General features: G+C 41.1%; 1 protein-coding gene across 4 annotated transcripts in view; it reads left to right on the top strand.

The window, feature by feature from the left end:
- igsf9ba (immunoglobulin superfamily, member 9Ba) overlaps window positions 1–20,847 on the top strand; it is a 58,112-nt gene that overhangs the window by 29,725 nt on the left and 7,540 nt on the right. The window contains exons 6-20 of one of the 4 annotated variants that reach the window (XM_077565387.1): window positions 1,133–1,274; window positions 2,278–2,423; window positions 4,256–4,539; window positions 4,621–4,740; window positions 6,193–6,343; window positions 7,795–7,918; window positions 9,243–9,418; window positions 10,513–10,739; window positions 10,825–10,909; window positions 11,071–11,232; window positions 11,313–11,358; window positions 13,154–13,240; window positions 14,855–16,477; window positions 17,754–17,796; window positions 20,416–20,549. In XM_077565387.1, coding sequence (XP_077421513.1) covers window positions 1,133–1,274; window positions 2,278–2,423; window positions 4,256–4,539; window positions 4,621–4,740; window positions 6,193–6,343; window positions 7,795–7,918; window positions 9,243–9,418; window positions 10,513–10,739; window positions 10,825–10,909; window positions 11,071–11,232; window positions 11,313–11,358; window positions 13,154–13,240; window positions 14,855–16,477; window positions 17,754–17,796 — 3,416 coding nt within the window. In that variant the 3' untranslated portion in view covers window positions 20,416–20,549. The other 3 variants (XM_077565388.1, XM_077565385.1, XM_077565386.1) reach the window with 3 other exon arrangements.

Raw genomic sequence — 20,847 nt, forward strand, 5'->3', positions numbered from 1 at the left:
ATTAATCAGCGGAATTTTTGTATACCCTTTGTTGCTACTTCATGGATTTTCGTCTCCTGAGGGACTACTTGATACAACAAATATGCCCCATAAACACTTTAAAATATAATTTCAATTAACAGCATTTACCCTAAAAACAAATGATTTACACACAGGCAAAAAGCATACATGCAGTGACGATTCCTCTCTTAGTCTTACATCTGAGATGTGTCACAGCAAAGCAACAACCTTATTGATTCTGTGTGATATTCATCACAAAATGGCTTTGTTAGCAGAATCAATGCGTGTTCCTTTTCGGTGTTCTACCAGGGCCACATTTCAAACCGATCTGGGCCAACCTTTCAGCGATTACATCTATGGATTAGCGCTAGATATCATGTTGAAATATAATGCAAGCTAGTTGGGTTTAAAAATGTTTTTTTTTTTAAATAAAGCTTAGTGAGTGCTCTACCAATCACCTATAAATCTTCAAAATATGTGTGGGATACCTTTATCAGATTTCTATCAATGTTGAATGATATTCCAGATGTGGCTAATATAGCTGAGGTCAAACCTCACAGTGCTGCTAAATTTTCATTCCATTATGACGTTCACTTTTTTGTGCAACGCTGGAAAATGAGCAGCAGGCTTTTTGTATCTGGGCCCGCTCACAAAAAGACATCTTACCTTTCATGGCTCCTGCTTTTTTTTTTCCCTCTTTTCTTTTTTTTTTTATGGAGAGTTCCCGGGAGGATGAAAAGGTTACGATGTGAAGCACGCGTAAGCTCAACAGCCACAATCGTGCCTGCCGTACTGCGTTGTGTCATCGCTCTGGTGATTTGGAGTGGAAATGATGCATGTTTCTCTCTGTAGAAGAAGAACAGGTGGAGCGTTCTTAACTGTCATACAAGTGTAAAGTAACTACTGTTAAATAGAAGCAAAAAAAAATAAATGCCAAAGAAAATATTTTAAGGCCTGACTGATTGATCGGTCATATGTAGCAAGGCTGGATCAAATCTTCTGCCTGGCTGTAAAATCTTCCACAGACTGTAGGTTTAGATGCTCATTAATTAAAGTCTCTTGAGATTTGATGTATGACATGATTTCAAGTTCCGCTGTGATGTCATCGACGAACAACACTTTTGTGTTTCAGGGCCTCCGTTCATCGTCTCCCCGCCAGAAAACGTCACCGTCAACATATCCCAGAATGCATTGTTCACCTGCCAAGCCGAAGCGTATCCTGGCAATCTGACCTACACCTGGTTCTGGGAGGATGTTAACGTCTACTTCAAGAAGTAAAGCTACAGCCCATAATATATTATATATTTATATATAATATTTTCATCACTGTAAAGATCAGCAGCTTTCGTTCTGTTGATTGGCTGCGAGAACTCAAATGTCTTATATTGAGGCATCCATTTTGATTTAAGTTACCAATATAGGTTCTTATAAATTGTACCTAATTGTATTTATTTACTTATTTGTCAAAAAGGACAACTTTAATTGTTTTGTCTGAAAAATGAATCAATTGTTTTCATTTCAATTTTAGATTTGTATTTACTTTTGTGGGAAAAACAACAAAAAACATTTGGAGGTGCAGGCTTTTCATTGGACATGGAGGATTAAAAATTTATTAATTTTCTATTTTTATTACATTTTGAATTCATAAAAAAATATTAAATAAGATGCATTGCAAATATTTAAGGAAGTGAATTAAATTAATTTTAAATATAATACTGTATATAAAAAAAACTATTTTACTTTTTATATTTGAAATTTTCCTATATACTGTATCTATACATTTAAAATAGCTTAATTTGTTTTTAATCATTCATATTTTTCTATGTTTATTACATTTTGTTTAATATTTCTTAATTTAAAATAAAACTAAACTTTTACACAAAATTTTGACAGTCATATTTTTTATTTAAATTAAGTTAAACAATATGTAATCCCTGATTGACAAGAATTGCATTTAATTCTGAATTTATACAAATTATTTAAAATATACCAACCAACTTTAAATATTTGTATTTATTTAGACAAAATTAGTATTTTTTTTAAATTACAAACTCCCATGTTTTTTTTTTCTTACGTTAAAAAATAATAATATTACATTTAAAGTAATTAATAATCTTTATTGAGTGCAGTCATGTCAATTCCAAAGGTTGTCGTGCTCAACTGTTTGACTCTCTGCTGCTCTCTTATGGCCTCTTCATGTAACATAGGGCGCTATGCACACACGTGTGAGCGTGTCTTTGTGTGCGCCAAAATAAAGGCATGCGTGTCCCCATGCAGTGACCTGAAGCTGCGAGTGCGCATCCTCATCGACGGCACCCTCATCATCTTCCGGGTCAAGCCCGAGGACGCGGGAAAATACACGTGCAGCCCGAGCAACAGCCTCGGCATCTCGCCCTCGGCGTCGGCCTACCTGACCGTTCAGTGTGAGTGTTGCCGTGGCAACCGTCTGGGCTGGTTGGGGGAGGTGGGAGTTGGAGGAAACAGCATGGAGGCTCCTCTATTATTTTTCACGACAGTCACCTTGCCCAATTGCAAGGTTGTATGATGTGTTTTCATGATGTAGCCACCTTAATTTCATTAAGGTATAGTCTTTTTTTAATTAATTTTTTATTTCACATGGTAGCCATTTTCATTTCACGAGGCAGTCATTTTCATGTCATTACGTAGCCATCTTGATTTCATGTGGTGGCCATCCCCATTTCATAATAGCCATCTTCACTTTCATTATGTGGTCGCCTTTTATTTTATGTGGTAACCATCTTGACATCATCATTTCATGAGGTAGCCATTTTTATTTCGAGAATTAGCTATTGTTGTTTCATGATGTAGCCCACCTTAATTTCATGGAGTAGCCATCTTCATTTCATGTGGTAGCCATTTTCACATGATGGCGGCATCTTTGTTTCATGAGGTAGCCATTTTATTTCGAGAGCTAGCCATCGTCATTTCATGAGATAGCCATTTTTATTTTGAGAGTTAGCTATTGTCGTTTCTTGATGTAGCCATCTTCATTTCATGAAGTAGCCATCTTAATTTCCTAAGGTAGCCATCTTAATGGTGCCGATCTGCATTTCCATGGCCAAATATAAGATTTATTCCCAGACAGATGAGAGAGAAAGCCACTCCCAGGCAGGCGGTGCATGCCGAGCTAATTTGCTCCCCGGTCGCCTCCCGCCAGTCATTGATTATCGTGCTAAGCTATGTGGGAACGAACGGCCGAGGGGGAATTGACAGCTCTGCAGTCACGGGCGCTCAAAATGCGGACGGCCACATGGGATGCTAACGACAGCCCTCTGTGACGCTGGTCCAACTACGATTTGCTCAAATTCCCTAAACAAAATTCCCCATTGAGAGCAATTATTTTTTAAATCATTTGTCGCAGACAATCTCTTTTAAGTGTACAGCATATGTTTCAATGTGAAAATTTAACACATGAATTTCATGCAAATGTACGTAGAAGTCATCCATCCAGCCATCTTTGTATCACCCTTGTCCTAACTGGCAAAAATAAATTAGTTTGGTAAATTTGACGATTTGGTCCTCTAAAAAAAATATTGCTTTCCTCTTTTATTATAATTTTTAAAGAAAGATTTTCATGTTGTAGTAAAATTAAAAGTTTTTCTTGTAAAATTCTCAGTCTTTTTTTTTTCTTGAAAATTTGTGAATCTATTCAGTTAAAATTACACCTTTTCACCCCTTCCTAACACAACAACTTTATTCTTGTAAAATCTCAACTTTTTCTTTAACATTTTTATTTTTTCCCCTTTAAAAATTTTAAAAACATTTTTTTGTAAAATCCAATTTAGCTCTTCTAATATGTTGACTTATTTGCTTGTAAAATTATACATTATTATTTTTTTAATTATTTATTGAGAATCTAAATTTGATAGTTAAAAAATTATAACTTTATTTTCTGTATATTACTTTGTTTTATCCCCTATTTTTTTTTTACTTTTTTCTTGTAAAATTAAAAAAATATTCTCGAAAAAATAAGTATTTTTCCTTCAACAGCACTGTGACTTCGTTCTTGTAAAATTACTACTTTATTTTCATATTATGTTTTCCCCTCTTGTAAAATATAATTTTTCTGATAGAAGCCTTTACTATTTATTCTCTTGAAATGGTCTTTTTCCACCTAGCATTAGGATTCTTGTAAAAAAAAAAAAAAAATGATGTCGTCGACTCTCTCCTTCATGTTCTCCTAAAATGTCCACTTAATTATTTTATTTAAACTGCGCCTTCCTTTTCTCTCCAGACCCGGCCCGAGTGATCAACATGCCGCCGGTCATCTACGTCCCCCGCAAACTGCCAGGCACCATCCGCTGCCCGGCTGACGCTAACCCACCCGTGATGTCAGTGAAGTGGGAGAAGGACGGCTACCCGCTGCGAGTGGAGAAATACCCCGGCTGGAGCCTGACGGCGGACGGGAGCATCCGGGTAGCCGAGGCCACAGAAGACTCGCTGGGCACCTACACCTGTGTGCCTTACAACGCCCTGGGTACCATGGGCATGTCCCCCCCTGCCACTTTGGTGCTAAAGGTACGACGCAGTCCTTGCCCGTGTGCGCTCCCGATATACCCTGGCCCGTACTGATGCCAGCGTTTGTGTGTCGACGTGAAGGATCCCCCTTACTTTAACGTGAGGCCTGGGGGGGAGTACCGACAGGAGGCTGGCAGAGAGTTAGTAATCCCCTGTGCTGCTTCTGGAGACCCCGATATTCCCAGCATCACTTGGAGAAAGGTGAGACTAAAATTGACCACTTGTTATTAAGATTTTTTGGGACTAAAATGTCTGCTTGATTCTTGTATAATTTGGATTTTATTCTCCTAAATTGAAACATTTGGTGTTCCTAAAGATATGACTATTTTCTTAAATTGAACATTTTACTGATACATTTTGGTGTTACCATTTTCCTTTTAAAATATGGCACAAACTAAATTTGTCACTGGAAAATGTCGCCAATATTCTCGTTGTATTACTACTACTATTTTAAAATGACGACCTTTATTTGACAATTTTACAATGCAAAAACTGAAATCTTAAGTAAGATATTTCTTAAATTTAACCTAAATTTGCTTATTTTGCTCTGACAAGTTATTTTTACTTAAAATGAAATGATTAGACAAGTATGAAAACAATCAGACAAAAGTGCAATATAACAATAAGTGGTTTGTTTCGTTATATTTACTAAGCTCATTTTCCTCGTTCCAGTACCAGCTCTGGCACTTGGAGGTTGTGGGTTCAATCCCTGGCTGGGTCATACCAAAGGCAATAAAAATGGGACCTGTTACCTCCCTGCTTGACACTCCGGCTAAGTGTAAAAAAAATTACATTTTATGAAAATAGATCTCTTTATTAAAGCTTGAAAAAAGTCAGCATTACTTGTTTTTAGTCTAAAAATACTATTTTCAAAATAATACGATACGATACGATACGGTATACTTTTGTTTTCCCCGTGGGGAACTTTTTCCTGGACTCCGTCCAGCTGCAGTTTACAGTAAGAAAAACAACAGAATAGAGAGATAATTAAAATAAATAAAATAAATATATAAAAAATAAATAATACACACACACACTCCTATATATATATATTGCACCACTTATTTAATGTCGGTTATTAAGTAATTTGATGGATGTCGGCAGGAATGACTTCTTGTAGCGAGTTCTTGTATATATTATATATAATAGTTAGCGAGCAGCCCTAAAATTGACAAATTTGAACCTAATCCATCTGATTGGTATCGGAATCGGTATCAGCCGATCTCACTCATGCCGTAGATGATTAGTATCGGAATTTGGTAGATGCCACGGAATTCGAATTTGTCGTTTCCTGAAATGCTTTGGACAACTGAGACAGACACACTCGCACCCTCGCACCCGTCGACAGGAACGCGCAAACTAGGGGCACAAAGGCAGATGCGCAAGAATTGGGACGTGGCCCACATGTCGCAAACCGGAAATGAAAACAAAGCTGATGTGTGAAAACCAGGAAGTCTGAAGTCCCGCCTCCTCTGTGGCAAATACCCCATAGGGAGCAAGAAACACTAAAAAATGACATCATCCTTCTCGAAAAATCTGGATATTCGCGTATAATATCTACAGCTTTTTCCTTGCATACGATTAAATTGCCACAAATTATTATTTTTTTTTTTGTAAGTGCTTGTCAAACATTTGTACAAAATCTGCGTGCAGGTTGGGAAACCGAGCCGGAGCAAGCACAACATCCTCCCAAGCGGCAGCTTACAGTTCGTGTCGCTCAGCAAGGAGGATCATGGCGAGTGGGAGTGTGTCGCTACCAACGTGGTCACGAGCATCACTGCCAGCACCAGGATCCTGGTCATCGGTACCAGTAGACACACACACACACACACACACACATCATTATGCCTTGAGTTGATTGTCATGGCTCTCGGCCATGTGCTTTGTGTGATTCCCACGAAGCAGCGAGCAATAGACATCTCTTAATCTGCTCGCCTCTATCCAATTTGGCCGTGGGCGTCATTAAAATTTCATTTCATCTTATCTGTAATAGCTTTATGTGGCTCATTTGAAAGCTCATTGTGTAATCACAGCGTGGTGCGGCTTTTGTGTGTCCAGCGAGTGGAGCAAGGACGTCTTTACTGCAAACTTTACATTTGCAGCCTCGCACATCACGCTGAAGTCGGAACTGTTTGAGGACTAATCACAGTGACTTTGCCTTTAAATCAGCACAACTTCTGAGAGCCCGTTCGACTGTAGTGTGTTTATTATACATACTATGTGAGCTACTTATGTGCAGCGTGAATGCGAAGTTAACTTTAGTGCCCTTCAATTTAAAATAAGGACATTTCCTCCCCCAAATGATGTCCTCAAATATCAATACTTTTTGATTAATACATTATGAGGTTTCAATATAATAATTGTATTTAAAAATCTGATATTGCAGAGATGTTAATGAAACTTAGTTACATGATTGGGTTCATGTTATTATTTTTAATGAGGAGATAAAAACGGAATAAGTATTGAAATCGATCTTGTAAAATGACCACTTTATTATTGTTTAAAAATCTCTTTTGAAATCAAAATATTTTATTTTTGTCAACTTTGGACTTTATTCTTGATCATTTATATTTCACTCTTACATAACTTTTTTTTTCTTCTCACATTATGAATGTTGCTAAAAATTCTTACTCCTTCCGATCCTCGTAATTTAAAAAAAAAATAAAATTTGCATTATTCTCATAATATAAAACTTTGCCCTAAAAGCTGTGGCTCTTTTTTTTTTCAAAATTAGAGGATTTTTTTTACATTAAATGCGGACTTGATTCTTTTTTTTCTTTTTTTTAATCTTTATTTTCATCAAAATTACACCTTCTTCTATCATAATGTTGACCATTCTTGTAAAAATGATTCATATTCTCAAATGACATTCTTACATTGTAATACTGCAACTTTAGTCTGGAAAAAGTCCATCTTTTTTCATGGCTTTTGTATCGTCTGACTTTATGAATACTCTCAAAATGTGCTTTTATTGCAGATTTTTTTTCTTGTAAAATGATGTTTTCCCTTCTAAAATGACACTTATTGTCATTATTTTACCATTTGTGTATTATTCTTGTAAAAATGATGGCGTCCTTCCTGGTAACATTGCGGCTTTATTCTCAATTTATGTGGACTTTATTCTGGTACAATCGTCAACATTAATCAGTGCACTGCAAATACGCCATTACGACTCACTAGATTGATGAATACATGGCACATATTGTTTATTTTGCTCATTCTGTGTATTTGTGTGTGCGCATGTAAACCTCTCAGGCACCAGCCCACACGCTCCCGGCAACATCCACGTTATGCCCTTGACCACCTCCGCTAATGTGTCCTGGGAAGCAGGCTACGACGGCGGCTTCGAGCAGACTTTTTCCGTGTGGTACGGTCCAGTGTGAGTGCTCCTTGTCTACTTCTGGAATATTGTGTGCGGAATACTGTATCGTCGCAAAGAGTGGCCCAGGTTGTTTATTTCATCAACTGCAGATTTACGTGCTGCTGTTTTGATCGGCAACATTCAGTGACAATGGACTGACATTTTTAACGTCCAGAGCACTTTATTTGAGCAAGGTGTTGATGGCACACCCAGCAATTATTTGAGGGAGAGAATATGCGATATGAAATAAGACTCAGCTTGCCTAATGTTTTCCTGATGAGAAAAATCAGCAAATGTATATTTTTTTTAAGTAACTAACACACATAAATTAATTGTGGCAGGGAACTTGCTTAATACATTTGATAAGACCACCTGTTTATTTTACTTGATGGTTTTTATTTGAGGGAGATTATTTTTTCCGTAGATGACGCAGCCAACAATTAATTGGGGTAAGGAACATACAGTATTTACAACATAAAGTATGACTCAATAATTACGACCTATTTTTTTCCTAATGGGGAAAAAAAGAACTGTTTATTTCAGGAAGGTGTTGATTTTTTTTTTTTTTTAATAACACCCACCAATCGGAGTAGGGAACGTGTTGACAACATGTAATGAGACTCAGTTGCCACCTATTTTATTACTTGATGGGAAAAGGTAGGCATTAGCCTAAGGAAGATTTTTTATTTTCCTTAAATAGATGACGTACCTAGCAATTAAGTGGCTCACGGTGTCTCTTAGATGGAAAAAGGGGAGTTTTTTGTTTTTACGCAGATGATGCACCCAGTTTTTTAGGGCAAGGAATGCGTTTACAACATAAGGCAAGTGACAGTCACTGCTTGTTTTTTCTTACTGTTGGAAAAAGGCAGGCATCTATTAGAGGAAGGTGTTTTTTTTTTTTTGAAGAAGAATGACACGAAGATTTGCAGCATAATTTGAGGGGAAATTATGTCATATTTTGTACTGCCAAACATGATGCTATTGGTATGACCGCAACAATAAAAGATAACGACACAAAAAAGGACTTTACGTCCCACGGGGGGTTACGTTATTTTTTCATTACAATGCTGGAAGAAAAAGACGTTACAATTAGGTGAATGTAATATTGTGTCCCCTTCGTTAGTGACCTTATTTCCCTGGTGGATCACTGTAAGTAGGTCACTTGTGTGCACAATCCAACTTTTAACCGTGATACTCGCCAGGAAAAAAAAAAAAAATCAGCCAAACATTACTTGCAATAACAATCAACAGACACAAGTCGCTGTATTTGAATGAAAATCTTATGAGTCCCACTTACGTACGGTAGAGTGTGTGAATGCCAATTCCTGTATGCTGCGCGCAGGTCAAAGAGAGTGGACTTTGGTCCACACGACTGGCATTCCATGCCGGTTTCTGGTGCTCAGACGTGGTTGCTGGTGCCGGGGCTGGAGCCTGGGACAGAGTACCAGTTCAGTGTGCTGGCACAGAACAAGCTGGGCACGGGCCCATTCAGCGAAGTTGTGACAGTCAACACCGCAGGTGGGCTTAGGCTTCAGTGGCCATCAACACTTTGAATGTTGGCATACACACGACTGTGCATTTATTATTGTGAGCGCTCAATGTGATATACTGCCCTCTAGTGTGGTTTGAATATGACATCTTGGAAACAAGGTCACAGGATTCATTCTAATAGTGCTCAGGTTCTTGATGTGTCTCCATACTGTACAATCTGGAGATGGGAACCTTGTGAAAGCAGTCAATTCCATACAACGTATTTATGTTAGCTAACATCGGTGTAACAGTAATACAGTATCTTTCTGTCAGGTGTTTCTCGTATTTTACCAACCACTATTACTACTTCTACTACTCAATCATTAAAACTACTTAATAATGAAGTTTTATATTGTTGTCAGACGTTTCTAGTATTTTGGCCTACTACTACTACTATTACTAAATTTATAAGTTGAAAATACTTAAATAAATAATTGACACATCTTGTGGAGGTTATTCGTAAGTTACTCACTGAGTTTAAGTGTCATGACACAACGGACAACAGATGAGGTAAAAACAAAAGAAGTTCAAATGTATGTCAAATATCTAAAATTTTATTAGATTACATTTTAATAATGACATTAGTTCTGCTTTTTAAAATAGTATTATTTATAAAAAAAAATCAATATTTTATTGTATTATTTACAATAAATCAGTCAGGTAATAATTCATTAAAAATGTGACTACAACATTTTGATTAAACAATTAAAAGGGGAGAATGATGAAATGAATGCATCAATTTACAAGCCTTTTAATAATGAATGTGGCTCATGGGCTGAGTTAAAAGGAGTGGCATAGTATAAACATTTGTTTTAGTCATAACAGTCATCCATGCAAAACAATGCAACTAAACAACACGGCACTCAACAGATTTATTTTTAAGTAGAGTTTTATCAAATGTATTCGATCATTATTTCATTTAAGAATAAAAATCATCTGTGCATGTGATGTAAGAACGTAAAGTGTAACCTTCATATTTGTACACTCTTGGTTTAATTTCTGTAAATTCTTATGGACAGTTTCCAATTTCCTAACCTCCTCGCACGAACCCCTGACCGTGATCCTGATCCCTGATTTCCCAGGCTCTCCCTTGGGTACCCCAGAACCACTGGTGCTTCTTACCCCACCAAGGTGCCTCACCGCCAACCGCACGCAGCACGGTGTCCTCCTCACCTGGCTTCCCCCGGGCAACCACTCCTCGCCCATCAACCGCTACATCCTGGAGTTCCGCCTCGGGGAGCGATGGGAGACCCTGGATGACCTCATCCCATCCACCGAGACCGAGTTTGTCGCCAGAGACCTGGTTCAGGTGAAAAAAGTGTTTTTTTTTTCTAATCGGGCGAAAACAACGAGAAGTTAAAGAACTTGTGTTTGTTGTGTCTACCTGACACCAGGAGTCTTGGTATGAGTTTCGAGTGATGGCAGTCATGGAAGACCTGATCAGCGAGAGCAGCAATGTAGTAGGAGTGTCCAGCACGGGTCAGTACAAAAAAAAAAAAAAAAAAAATCCTAATGCAATGTTTTTTTCATCATGCCATATTCTGTTACTTTGATGCAGTCATCAGATAAATAATACGTACCCCCCCCCAAAATTTGCCATGCAGTTACTTACTTTCTAACCTTTCCAATATGTCCGTCAGATCCCTTCCCCCCGGCGGAGGTGGCCGACGAGGGGCTGGCCCGTCCCGTGGTGGCGGGCGTGGTGGCAACTATCTGTTTCCTGGCAGCAGCCGTTCTGTTCAGCACTCTGGCGGCGTGCTTTGTCAACCGGCAGCACCGGCGCAAGCTCAAGCGCAAACCGGGTCTGTCCGCCACTAATCGCGCCCGCTCTCAGTGTCTCGCAACACAAAATGTTAACTGCAATTGTCTTTGTCCTCTTCAGATCCTCCCTTGTCTGTGACGCACTTCAGGAAGAGCATGGAATCACCGTAAGTAACGGCTAGCAGGCGTTAGATGTTCGCAGTCGTGCATCCTCTTTTGCAACAGATTTTCTCAACACAGCACAGCATAGCATAGCAATCCTAGATACCATGCAACATGCCCCCTCCTAGTGGCTATAAGGAGAATATGCGAGGACATCAATGCAGTCTGATTGGACAATTCTGTCCCTTTTCCACTGCACTGTACTTCCTGGGTTTCACTCAGTTCTACTCGCTGGAGGGGTTGAACCAAATAGTCGACTTTACCACTCAGCAGTCATCTTCTCGCTAAATCTCATGTTTTTGGCATCTCGTCTTTCAATCGGCCAATTCACAGAGGACTTTTGACTCCCCGTCTGCTACCGTTGCCTGACAATACAGTCTTCATGCATCTGTACGGGATACAGGGAACAAAAATGAGATGGGTGTTAATGAGAAGAACTGCTAGCCTCGCTAGCTTCGGCTATTCCAATCACCGCTAGTCAAAAATTTTCTTTACGGTAATATGTTCTATGCGGCTCCACTAGTCTAAACACGACATTATTATGAACGCATTCACTCCCAGCCATTTTCACTGAAGCAACCCCCTTCTCTCCCGGCTGTCTTATTGGATTTTGACTGATTTTGCAAAGCCCACAGAATATTGTGTTCTATTGCTATTATAAGATGGAATCTACCAAAAGAAAAAAAAATTGTATCTGTTTCCGTTTTGCAGCAATTGCCATTAGAATATAGCTAAGTTTCATCATTATTCACAAACCTGTTGAAAACACTGGGGAAAAGAGATTGTTGCAACATGGCCCTGGTTGATCTCTTATACTCTGCTGCCACCTGCTGGTCATTTTTTTGTATTAACTACCATTGCTTTAAGTGTCCTCTTCAGGTCAGAGGCTGCATCAAAGCCTTCTGTATGCTCTAGCATAAAAATAAAAAAAAAACATAAAAAAACATCAATACGTTCTTGGGACCATGGCAATATTTAAAATAGAACATTTTTATACGTTTTTGGGAGCAAATGAGTTAATATGCATTTGTAGAATACGAATTCATCTGCAAAAGCCACCCATTTTTTAAGTCAGTATAGGAAACACCTCCACTGTTGTTATTTGTTGCCCACAGTAGCCTACTACATTCCACAGTCTCCACTTTACTGCAGCGGTTTTCTCAATCTCTTCTCGAATGAAATGCTTCTCCTAGTCGACAGACAAACATTGACAAGTAAACGCACGAGGCTCTTGTTCCCCTCTATTGTTGCTGTTTTTTGTTAGTGTGTCTTGCTATGACTGACGCGTTCAACACGGCGCAGTTTCCACAGTCCCGCATCTATTATGGTTAGTAGAAATGTACTATATATCTAAAATAATCCATCAGGTGATGTATTTAGGAGATTCAAAAGAACATGCACAGAGGTGAGTGTGTGCAGATCACGGGCAGAGTACGAGTTCAAAGCAGCAAGTCACCATTCAAAGCACATTAGCCCTAGTGGCCAAGCGGCAGTGTGTATATGTGTATATATTGATTTTGTATATCCATGTGTGTTCTTTAACCTCAAACACTGTTCGCTCTCTGCATGAATCTCAGTGTTTAACACTTTTTTGTTGTTTAGCTGCACATTTACTGTACAGTGCGTGCGTGTGTAATCATCTGTCTGTGTGCAAAAACAAAACAAAATATAGACATACGAGTGCAATGCAACTGGAGAAAAACAGGCTCATTTGTGACATTAGGACGCAAGCAGGCCTTCTCAACATTCCTGATACAGTTAAAGATGAACTAGGCCCGTGTTGTTTGTCTCCCGCCGCAGGCCTCCTCTCACCCCCTTGCCAGGGGTAGAGCCCTGCTGGGACGAGCCTGCCAGAAGCACTTTCTTGCCCCCGCCCGCCAGCCCTTTGTGAGTGTGCTGCACTGCACTGGCCTGGCATGCATGCTTACATACAGACGTGACCTTGTGCCTTTTTTTCGTTGTGGTGGTTTTGCATGCGGAGATAGTTTTAAGATGCATGTATATGTACTATATGCTGCTCCTGGTGTGGGCAGATTAATTTAAGGCCTGGTTTGATGTCTTTGTTTTGTTAGTGTGTCATCCCTGCTTTGTGTTAGCTGCTGTCCTGTCCAACCTTCTGTAGTTGCCATTCACTTGTCTTCACAATCATTATTTGTTGCATCTCTTAAAAAACAACAACAAAACTATTAGTTACAACAGCTAGCAAAAGAAATTCAGTCATAGCCATACACTGGAATTTATCCATAAAAGTCACATTGAAGGATGCGGTATCTTTCTATTTAGCCTTTGTGTGTCTGCCTTAAAAGGGGTACATACGTACATACCAACATTTGACATCTTTATTGATTTTTTGGGGAATGTAAGAGTTCTCAAACATGACGAGAAAACCTCAGCCTGTGTGCTTAATGCGTTTTGCTTCCCTCCGATGCAATTTCTCGTTTTGGACCCCACAAGACTGATGCCAGTCATGGTAGTTGGGTTTACACACCAACACTCTAGAGCAGAGGTGGGCATCGAGGACCGCAGTCCTGCAGGTTTTGCGTGTTGCCCTTCTCCAACACAGCTGATATATGATCAGCTCATCAGCAAGCTCTGCATAAGCCTGATAATGATCCTGTTGATTGGAATCAGCTTGTGTTGGAAGTGAGAAACCTACAAAACCTGCAGGACTCCGGCCCTCGAGGACCGAGATTGCCCACCTCTGCTCTAGAGGCATCAAACGAAAGAAGCCTGCTTGGATGAGAGACTAAACGTCCTCCAAAATGACCAGAACAGTCCAGTTGCGATCGATTCAATGTCCTGAGAATGAAATGTCCATGACAAAAATAAATATTCCCAGGCAAGATCACTGGCTGATAATATGTGGTGTACTGGAGATGACCAAAACCTCCTCCCCAAAACCAGCATCTGTCTGAGTCTGAGGCTCAGTCCAACTCTGTGATGACTACATGCATTTGTGATGGTAATTACTGATTGAACAGGTACGCTTGTCAGCGCAGACACGTTTGTCAGCGCAGACACATACCCACGCCACAGGATAATTGCTCAGGATAATCTTTTAGAAACATCAGAAAATCCAGTCTTTGCTGACTTGGCCTGATTAGTGCCATGCGTGTACCCCACGTCAGGCAACCTCTTGATTGGCTATCATTTAACATTGCAATCTTGGAGTCTGCGGCTTGGCCCCGCTTGGTGTTGACCACGCACATAATAATTTTCCATTGTAAATATTGAAAAGGTTTAACATTTACGATTGTTGGCCGCAAACCGTTTTCCAAGCAGGTCAGGGAAGAAAAAACCTTAATGTACCCCGCACCACAAGACAATCGCTAAGGGAATTTCTTCAGAGGCATCCAAGAATCAGACCTTAGCTGATTTTGATCGCAAGGGAGTAGAACAAATTCAAATTTAGCCCCACTTTTGGTATGTGTGTACCCTACTTTCTGCCATTTTACTCCCAAATGTTTACTGAAGCCCTGTCTCTGCCCTGTTTTATGTCAGGTTATCATCGGGGAAGATTAGCCCAGAGAGCTCCCCACCATCTCGGCCTCGCTCCATTTCTTCCGAGGGTTCCCACGGACCCGGGCTGTACGTCAGAAAGCTGCCCAGCCCTCAGCGGGACAAGGACAAGGAGCTCTCCTTCTACAAGAAAACCAAGCGTGCCATAGCCAGCAAGAAGTACAGCGTGTCCAAGTATGAGGCTGAAGTCACCACACCAATCGAGCTGATATGCCGAGGGCCCGACGGCCGCTTCGTCATGGAAACCAGCCCGCTGCACCATCGCATCCAGGGCTTCCCCTTTGCCGAGGAGTCCGACCTGTACCCCGAGTTCCGGCAATCGGACGAGGAGAACGATTTCGACCCTGGGCCTCTGCCGCCCATCATGCCCACGCTGCGGCCCCAGCTCTCTCCGACATCCTCCAGCCTGGATTCCACGCAGCCCCCAAACTACAGCCCCCACCTGCACAGGGCCATGGAAGGTATGAGTTTTGCAGAGGGCAGTGCACTTCACGCCTCGGGGCAGGCCCCGTCCGCCCGCTACAGGGGCTTTCCCCAGGGCCCCTTTTATGGGTATCTTGGCAGCCGCGCTGAATCAGGGATTCCGCCACCATTCTACATGCCTGACATCAGCCCGCATAGCTCCGCTCTGTCCTCCCCACCGGGCACCGCTGAGGGGCCCTTTGGCTATCCCTCCATCCCCGAGGAGAGCGGAGAGATGGAGCACCATCAGTACACTGCCTCTGGCCATTCTCTGTCTCACACTCACAGCCCTCCCCCTCGCTCACCCGAAAGCTGGCAGACTCATGCGTTACCCTTCCTGGGCCTGGAGGGTCCTCGCTTCATGTTACCCCCTCACCATCCTTTACATCATCCTTCGGACATGCCCGACCCACCCTCGTATCCCTCTCACTCGCTCCGGCCCGGTCGCCTCCACCTCCCTCCCCTGACGGATCCAACAAGCCCGAGACTCCTGCAGCTGGAGGTCCCTGTGGCTCCCCCAGGCAGAGACAGACCCCCGGGGCCTCCGGTTAGGCGCTTAGCTATGCAACAGGCCCAAAGTCTCGGCCAGCTCAGACACACGGCCCACGGAGTGGGTGTACCAGTGTTGCCTTACCCTGACCCGGCATCTCGCGCAGGGAGCCCAAGCACAGCCCCCAGTAGTAGCCCCCAGTCTTGGCTCAGCCCGAGGACGGGGCGCCGAGCAGACCCTAGCCTGCCCCCCTTAGTACTCCAACCTTCCCGCCTGTCCCCGCTCTCCCAAAGCCCACTTAGCACCCAGCCGGGTTCTCCAGATATTCTAGTGCGCCCACCTCCACGCCCCGGCATCCTCCGCACATCTCAGTCTCTGGAGATGCCCGAGCTCACCCTGCAGCCCTCGGCCTCCTTCTCCCGCAGGTCCTCCCTAACCGCCTCTCCCACTCTGAGTCAGGGCGGCAAGCAGGCCAGCCCTGGTTACCACGCCACCCACATGTCCTACGCCTCCACGGCAGCCAGTTACCCCTCGCAGTCCCCCTCTCCCCCGCCAGAGGGCAGGGATGTTTTCGGGCAAAGGCCATCCCAGAGAAGGACAGAGGAAGAGATGCTACCCTCAGAGCCCTCCCAGCTCCAGGCTTCAGCCTCAGGGTAGGTGACCATTCCACTAGAGAATAGTCTCTCCCTGTCTGCTCTATATATTCCAAGTAAATTTGACATAAATGGCTTCATTAAGATGTAATTAGGACGCATATTGTTCCTTAATATGCAGAAGGCATGGAATAGCATTGAGCACACATATGTGTATCTTAATTCATCTCTTTGTCCTATGAAAGTCCATTTAAATCAGCAAAGTACTTTGAATAGCGCATTTCCTTGATAATATTGAGCCATAAAATAGTAATGGCCATACCTTTAGAAAAAATATTTTTGTAGTGAAATGTAGTAATTGTCGTGAGTGCCTCAGATAAAGGTTGTTTTAAACAGAACCACTTTTGAAATACAGTATAAAAGTCAAACTCAAATTTGTTCCCATTGGAAGTAGTGGAGATAGAAAACCAGGATCTATCATGCAATGTAATGAAATGTAAAAACATTTAAATGCTTAAGTCTTTAGTTGAATGAAGAGGCATAATGCAACAAATTTTTGTTAAATTCTGAATTCAACAACATTCGGGTATTTATATTCCACTTTTGATATAAAACTTGTACCAAAATATCAGAATTGTTGAACAAATTTGGACTAATTTCATGAACAAAGGATAGTACTACATACTGTCTATTTTCAGAATTGGTCACGTCTGTAGTTGATAAAAGTAATATGAACAGATGTCCTTGACTTACAACGGCATTCAATTCCAATTTACATAAGCCGAAGTGCATCATAGTCTCTTACTAACTTATGCTAACACAGTAAACAAAAATAATCTCAGTCAATACTTGCATGAAAATTTTTTAAAGTCATAAAATAAAACAATCTAAAATATTAAATACAGTAGTAGCTGAGAGTGCTTTGTTTTGCTGTGTGACCATGTAAATGTTAATTGCGCTCATGAACTGAGGACGCCCTGCAGTTGTTGTTTAAAGCATTTATGCTTTACTTAATTTTAGCATTCATGATGAATTGATTAGCCAATTAGTAAAAGTGATCTGTGCCTTCAAGTGCACCTACATTTATATATATACATATATATATATTTCTTTTTTCTTTCTTTCATTAATATATCAACAATCACATATGCAGCTATTAAATAAAAAATGTACAGTATGTATGCCCCATGTTTTTCATGGCCCCTCTCGCCAACCATCAAGCTAGGCCTGGCTGGTGCACGTCAATGGTCCCCAGAGGGAAAGTGGTAGCAGTGTATAAGACCGCTGTTTGCTCGCGGGCGAGGGTCTTACCTAATTTGTCTTTGATTGATCTCAGCTATCTGGGCAGCGTTGTGACCCGGCCCCCCACGCCGCAATAGGTAAGGGTCGGACCCATGTTTGAGAGGGGAGGGGGTCAGCAGGTGGAGGGCTCGAATCACTCGCTCCTTTAAAGGGGAATCGCTTTGGGTGGTGCCTCTGTGCTGGATTCAAGTGAGCGACATTAATGGTAATACTGTAATCATCACGGCCGCAGGGCGCATTTGTCAATAGTAGCGCTAAAGGCAACGTAAGCCTGCTGCGGCACAAGCTGCGGCCATTGTGGCTTGCGAGTGGCTTTGTTTGAAATGTTTACCTGGGCGTAAATACTACTACAAAAAAAAAATAAAAGAAGCAGCCTTGAATCAATAGAGGACGCACTTGAATGATAGAAAGGAGTATTCCCCTTTAAAGATTTGTTCCATGTGCAAAATGCCATGCATGCATTTTCTAAACTTCTCTTTATATGAGCAAACAAATAACAAGAAAAAGTTGACTTCTCTGTCACATTTGTGCTTTCCTTCCGTCATGTGACCGTTCTTTAATAGCCATCCTCCTCCTTTCCCTCCATGTGACTCGTCCTTCTTAACGGCCATTTTCCTCTTCCTGCCATCTCCTCTCGTCGGCATGGTGAAGCCTTTTGTGCCGCAGTGTTCATGTTGATCAACGTGTGCTGTACCGTGTTCATGTCTATATGGAAAGTGTGCTGCTTTTGAAGCCAGCACCCTCCCCCCCCACCCCGATCTCTCTGCTAATGCTTCTCGCTCTCTCTCTCCACAGAAGCAAGCGATGGATGCCATCACTAAAAAGATCAGTTAATCCATGTGGGGCTCCTAAACTTGACCTCGCTGAACACTCAATAAGGCCCTTTGGTTCCGCTTTGAGCCACAATTTAAATTCAAGCTTGTTACATCTGTCTATGAGGAAAGCAACAACATTTTGCAACTCTAAATAAGTGAAAATACACAAACTGGATCCTTTTTTGTCAAGACTGGAAATGTACTTATTAAAGGGGTATTCGTTGTGTTTCAAGGATTGGCGTTTTAAAGACATGGGGGCAGCCATTTTGCTGTTTTATCATTTGTTCTTGTCCCATAAAGTGTAAAAATGGACAATCAGAGCAGAACATGATATTTTTTATTGTTACGCTAAAGATGCTGACCACAGCTGACTTTGGGCTGTCGGTGTAAATTGAGGCCCGGACTGGTTGCCAGGCGGAAAGAAAAAGTTACCTGGACTTTTGGAAAATTGTTCATAAAATCTGATCTGATCTTCAATAAAGTCACAAAAATAGACAGTTCTCTTAAATTAATACCACACAGTTATTATGTTTTTATTCAGGGACGGACTGGGAACTAAAGTCAACCTGGGGAAATATCAATTCAGCAATATTCTTGAGATGTTTGGTGTTATTGAGTCGCTCTCTCTCCCCAGATGGCCTTTTTTTTCCCTTCTGGTATGTGCCAAAGTTGCCTGTAAGTCATTAGCTGACATGTTGACATTTTTCATTACGTCATTGAGCATTCTCCAGTTATCTTTACTGGTAGGCCACAGCTATGGAGAGTAGCAGCTTTGCTGAACTTTCTCCACGTATACACAATCCGTCTTACAATCAACTCTTTGAAGCTTGAAGATTTTAGCAAGTAGGTCATCTGAGAGCTATTTTGTGCCAGGCAGGATTCAGATCGGGCAGTGTTTCTTGAAAATATAAAATTCAAAAGTAGTCCTTTTTGTTTTGTTGTTCAACTTGATTGATCTCTCCATTGGCTGACTCCGGACACCAATTATCTCTTGAAGAAATCATTAGCCTGGCTCTTGGGATTCACATATTTTTTTCCACTGTATGCTTAGATGATGTGTCCAATCCAATGAAAACGTGAAATCACATTCCTGTTTGTGTGGTATTAATTTAGGCACACTGTGCTGGCTGACCAGCGTGGTCATTAGATAGAATTCTGACTGGAGACGATAAAGCAATGGCCCAGTTTTAATGGCAACGAGCAAAGCAATTCAGCCATTTGTCACCCCACAATGCACTGTACGCCAACAAGATGCCGGCCCCCATGTTATGATTTCACTAGAGTAGACATTTCTTTTTTCCATTTCAAATCTTTTAATAAATACAATTCCAATGATTCTGTCAGTGCTCTTAAGGATCTAATACAGTAGAGGTGTGTCACTCATGAAATCAAAATATTTTGGGTAATTTGCCTCAAGTCCCCTCCCCCCATCCTTATTAGACATAGGCCTATTCATTATTTTTATTCATCAATAGGAAAAGTGGCCAATTTTACCTTTTTGAAGCAGTCATTATGTTAAGACTGAAACCTTAACCGACTTTATGAACAGGAACTAAACTGTAATTTAATGTTTGTATCAGCAACAAATTCATACTAAAAGTCAATTTTATAAAGCAAGTGACTGTGGGAATCGGGTTCTTCATGTAATGACTGCTTCAAGTGTGTCAACTGTTTCTCTCTGTCCTACCTCATTGTGTCTAACGCTTATCATCCATCAGTGCTAATATAGTATGTGGAGTTTTCAGAGCACTCAGTAGCAGTGCAACCAGTGTGCCGCCATTATTCTGTATTTTCACATGATTTATGGGATGGAGTGTTGGATTAATCTGGGGACGCCATGTGCTGTACCTCTCTCTCTTTTTTCCTGTATGCTCTCCTCAGGGACCCTCTAGGTGGGGCTAGTGATGCTGCTGCTGGGTCTGAGAGTTTACCAGCACTGCTACACCACTGTATCACTAAAGCCAAGGGAGTGGCTACCAACAACAACAACAATGCGACCTCCGTGAGGAGAACCGGTACGTTTTAGTTTACATTTCTGCATTGTCTAGACTAATTGTCGTATTTAAAGTTACGGGGGAAAGTTGGACTTTATCCCAACTAATTTGTGGAGACTGTGCATCCTGAACTTAACTGACTTGGAGACCAGATCAGTGTTAAAATCAACAATAATAATAATATATATATATATTTTTTAAAACAGCTATTGGTATGGGACCATTCCAGTATGGAGGACCAAAACTGCCAAAATTAAAAATAAATAATTAAATAAATAAACAAAAGGATATACAAAATATAATTGAAAAATTAAATTAA

Source organism: Vanacampus margaritifer, chromosome 5 (genome assembly GCF_051991255.1).
Source record: "Vanacampus margaritifer isolate UIUO_Vmar chromosome 5, RoL_Vmar_1.0, whole genome shotgun sequence".
In the NCBI taxonomy this organism is placed as follows: domain Eukaryota; kingdom Metazoa; phylum Chordata; class Actinopteri; order Syngnathiformes; family Syngnathidae; genus Vanacampus; species Vanacampus margaritifer.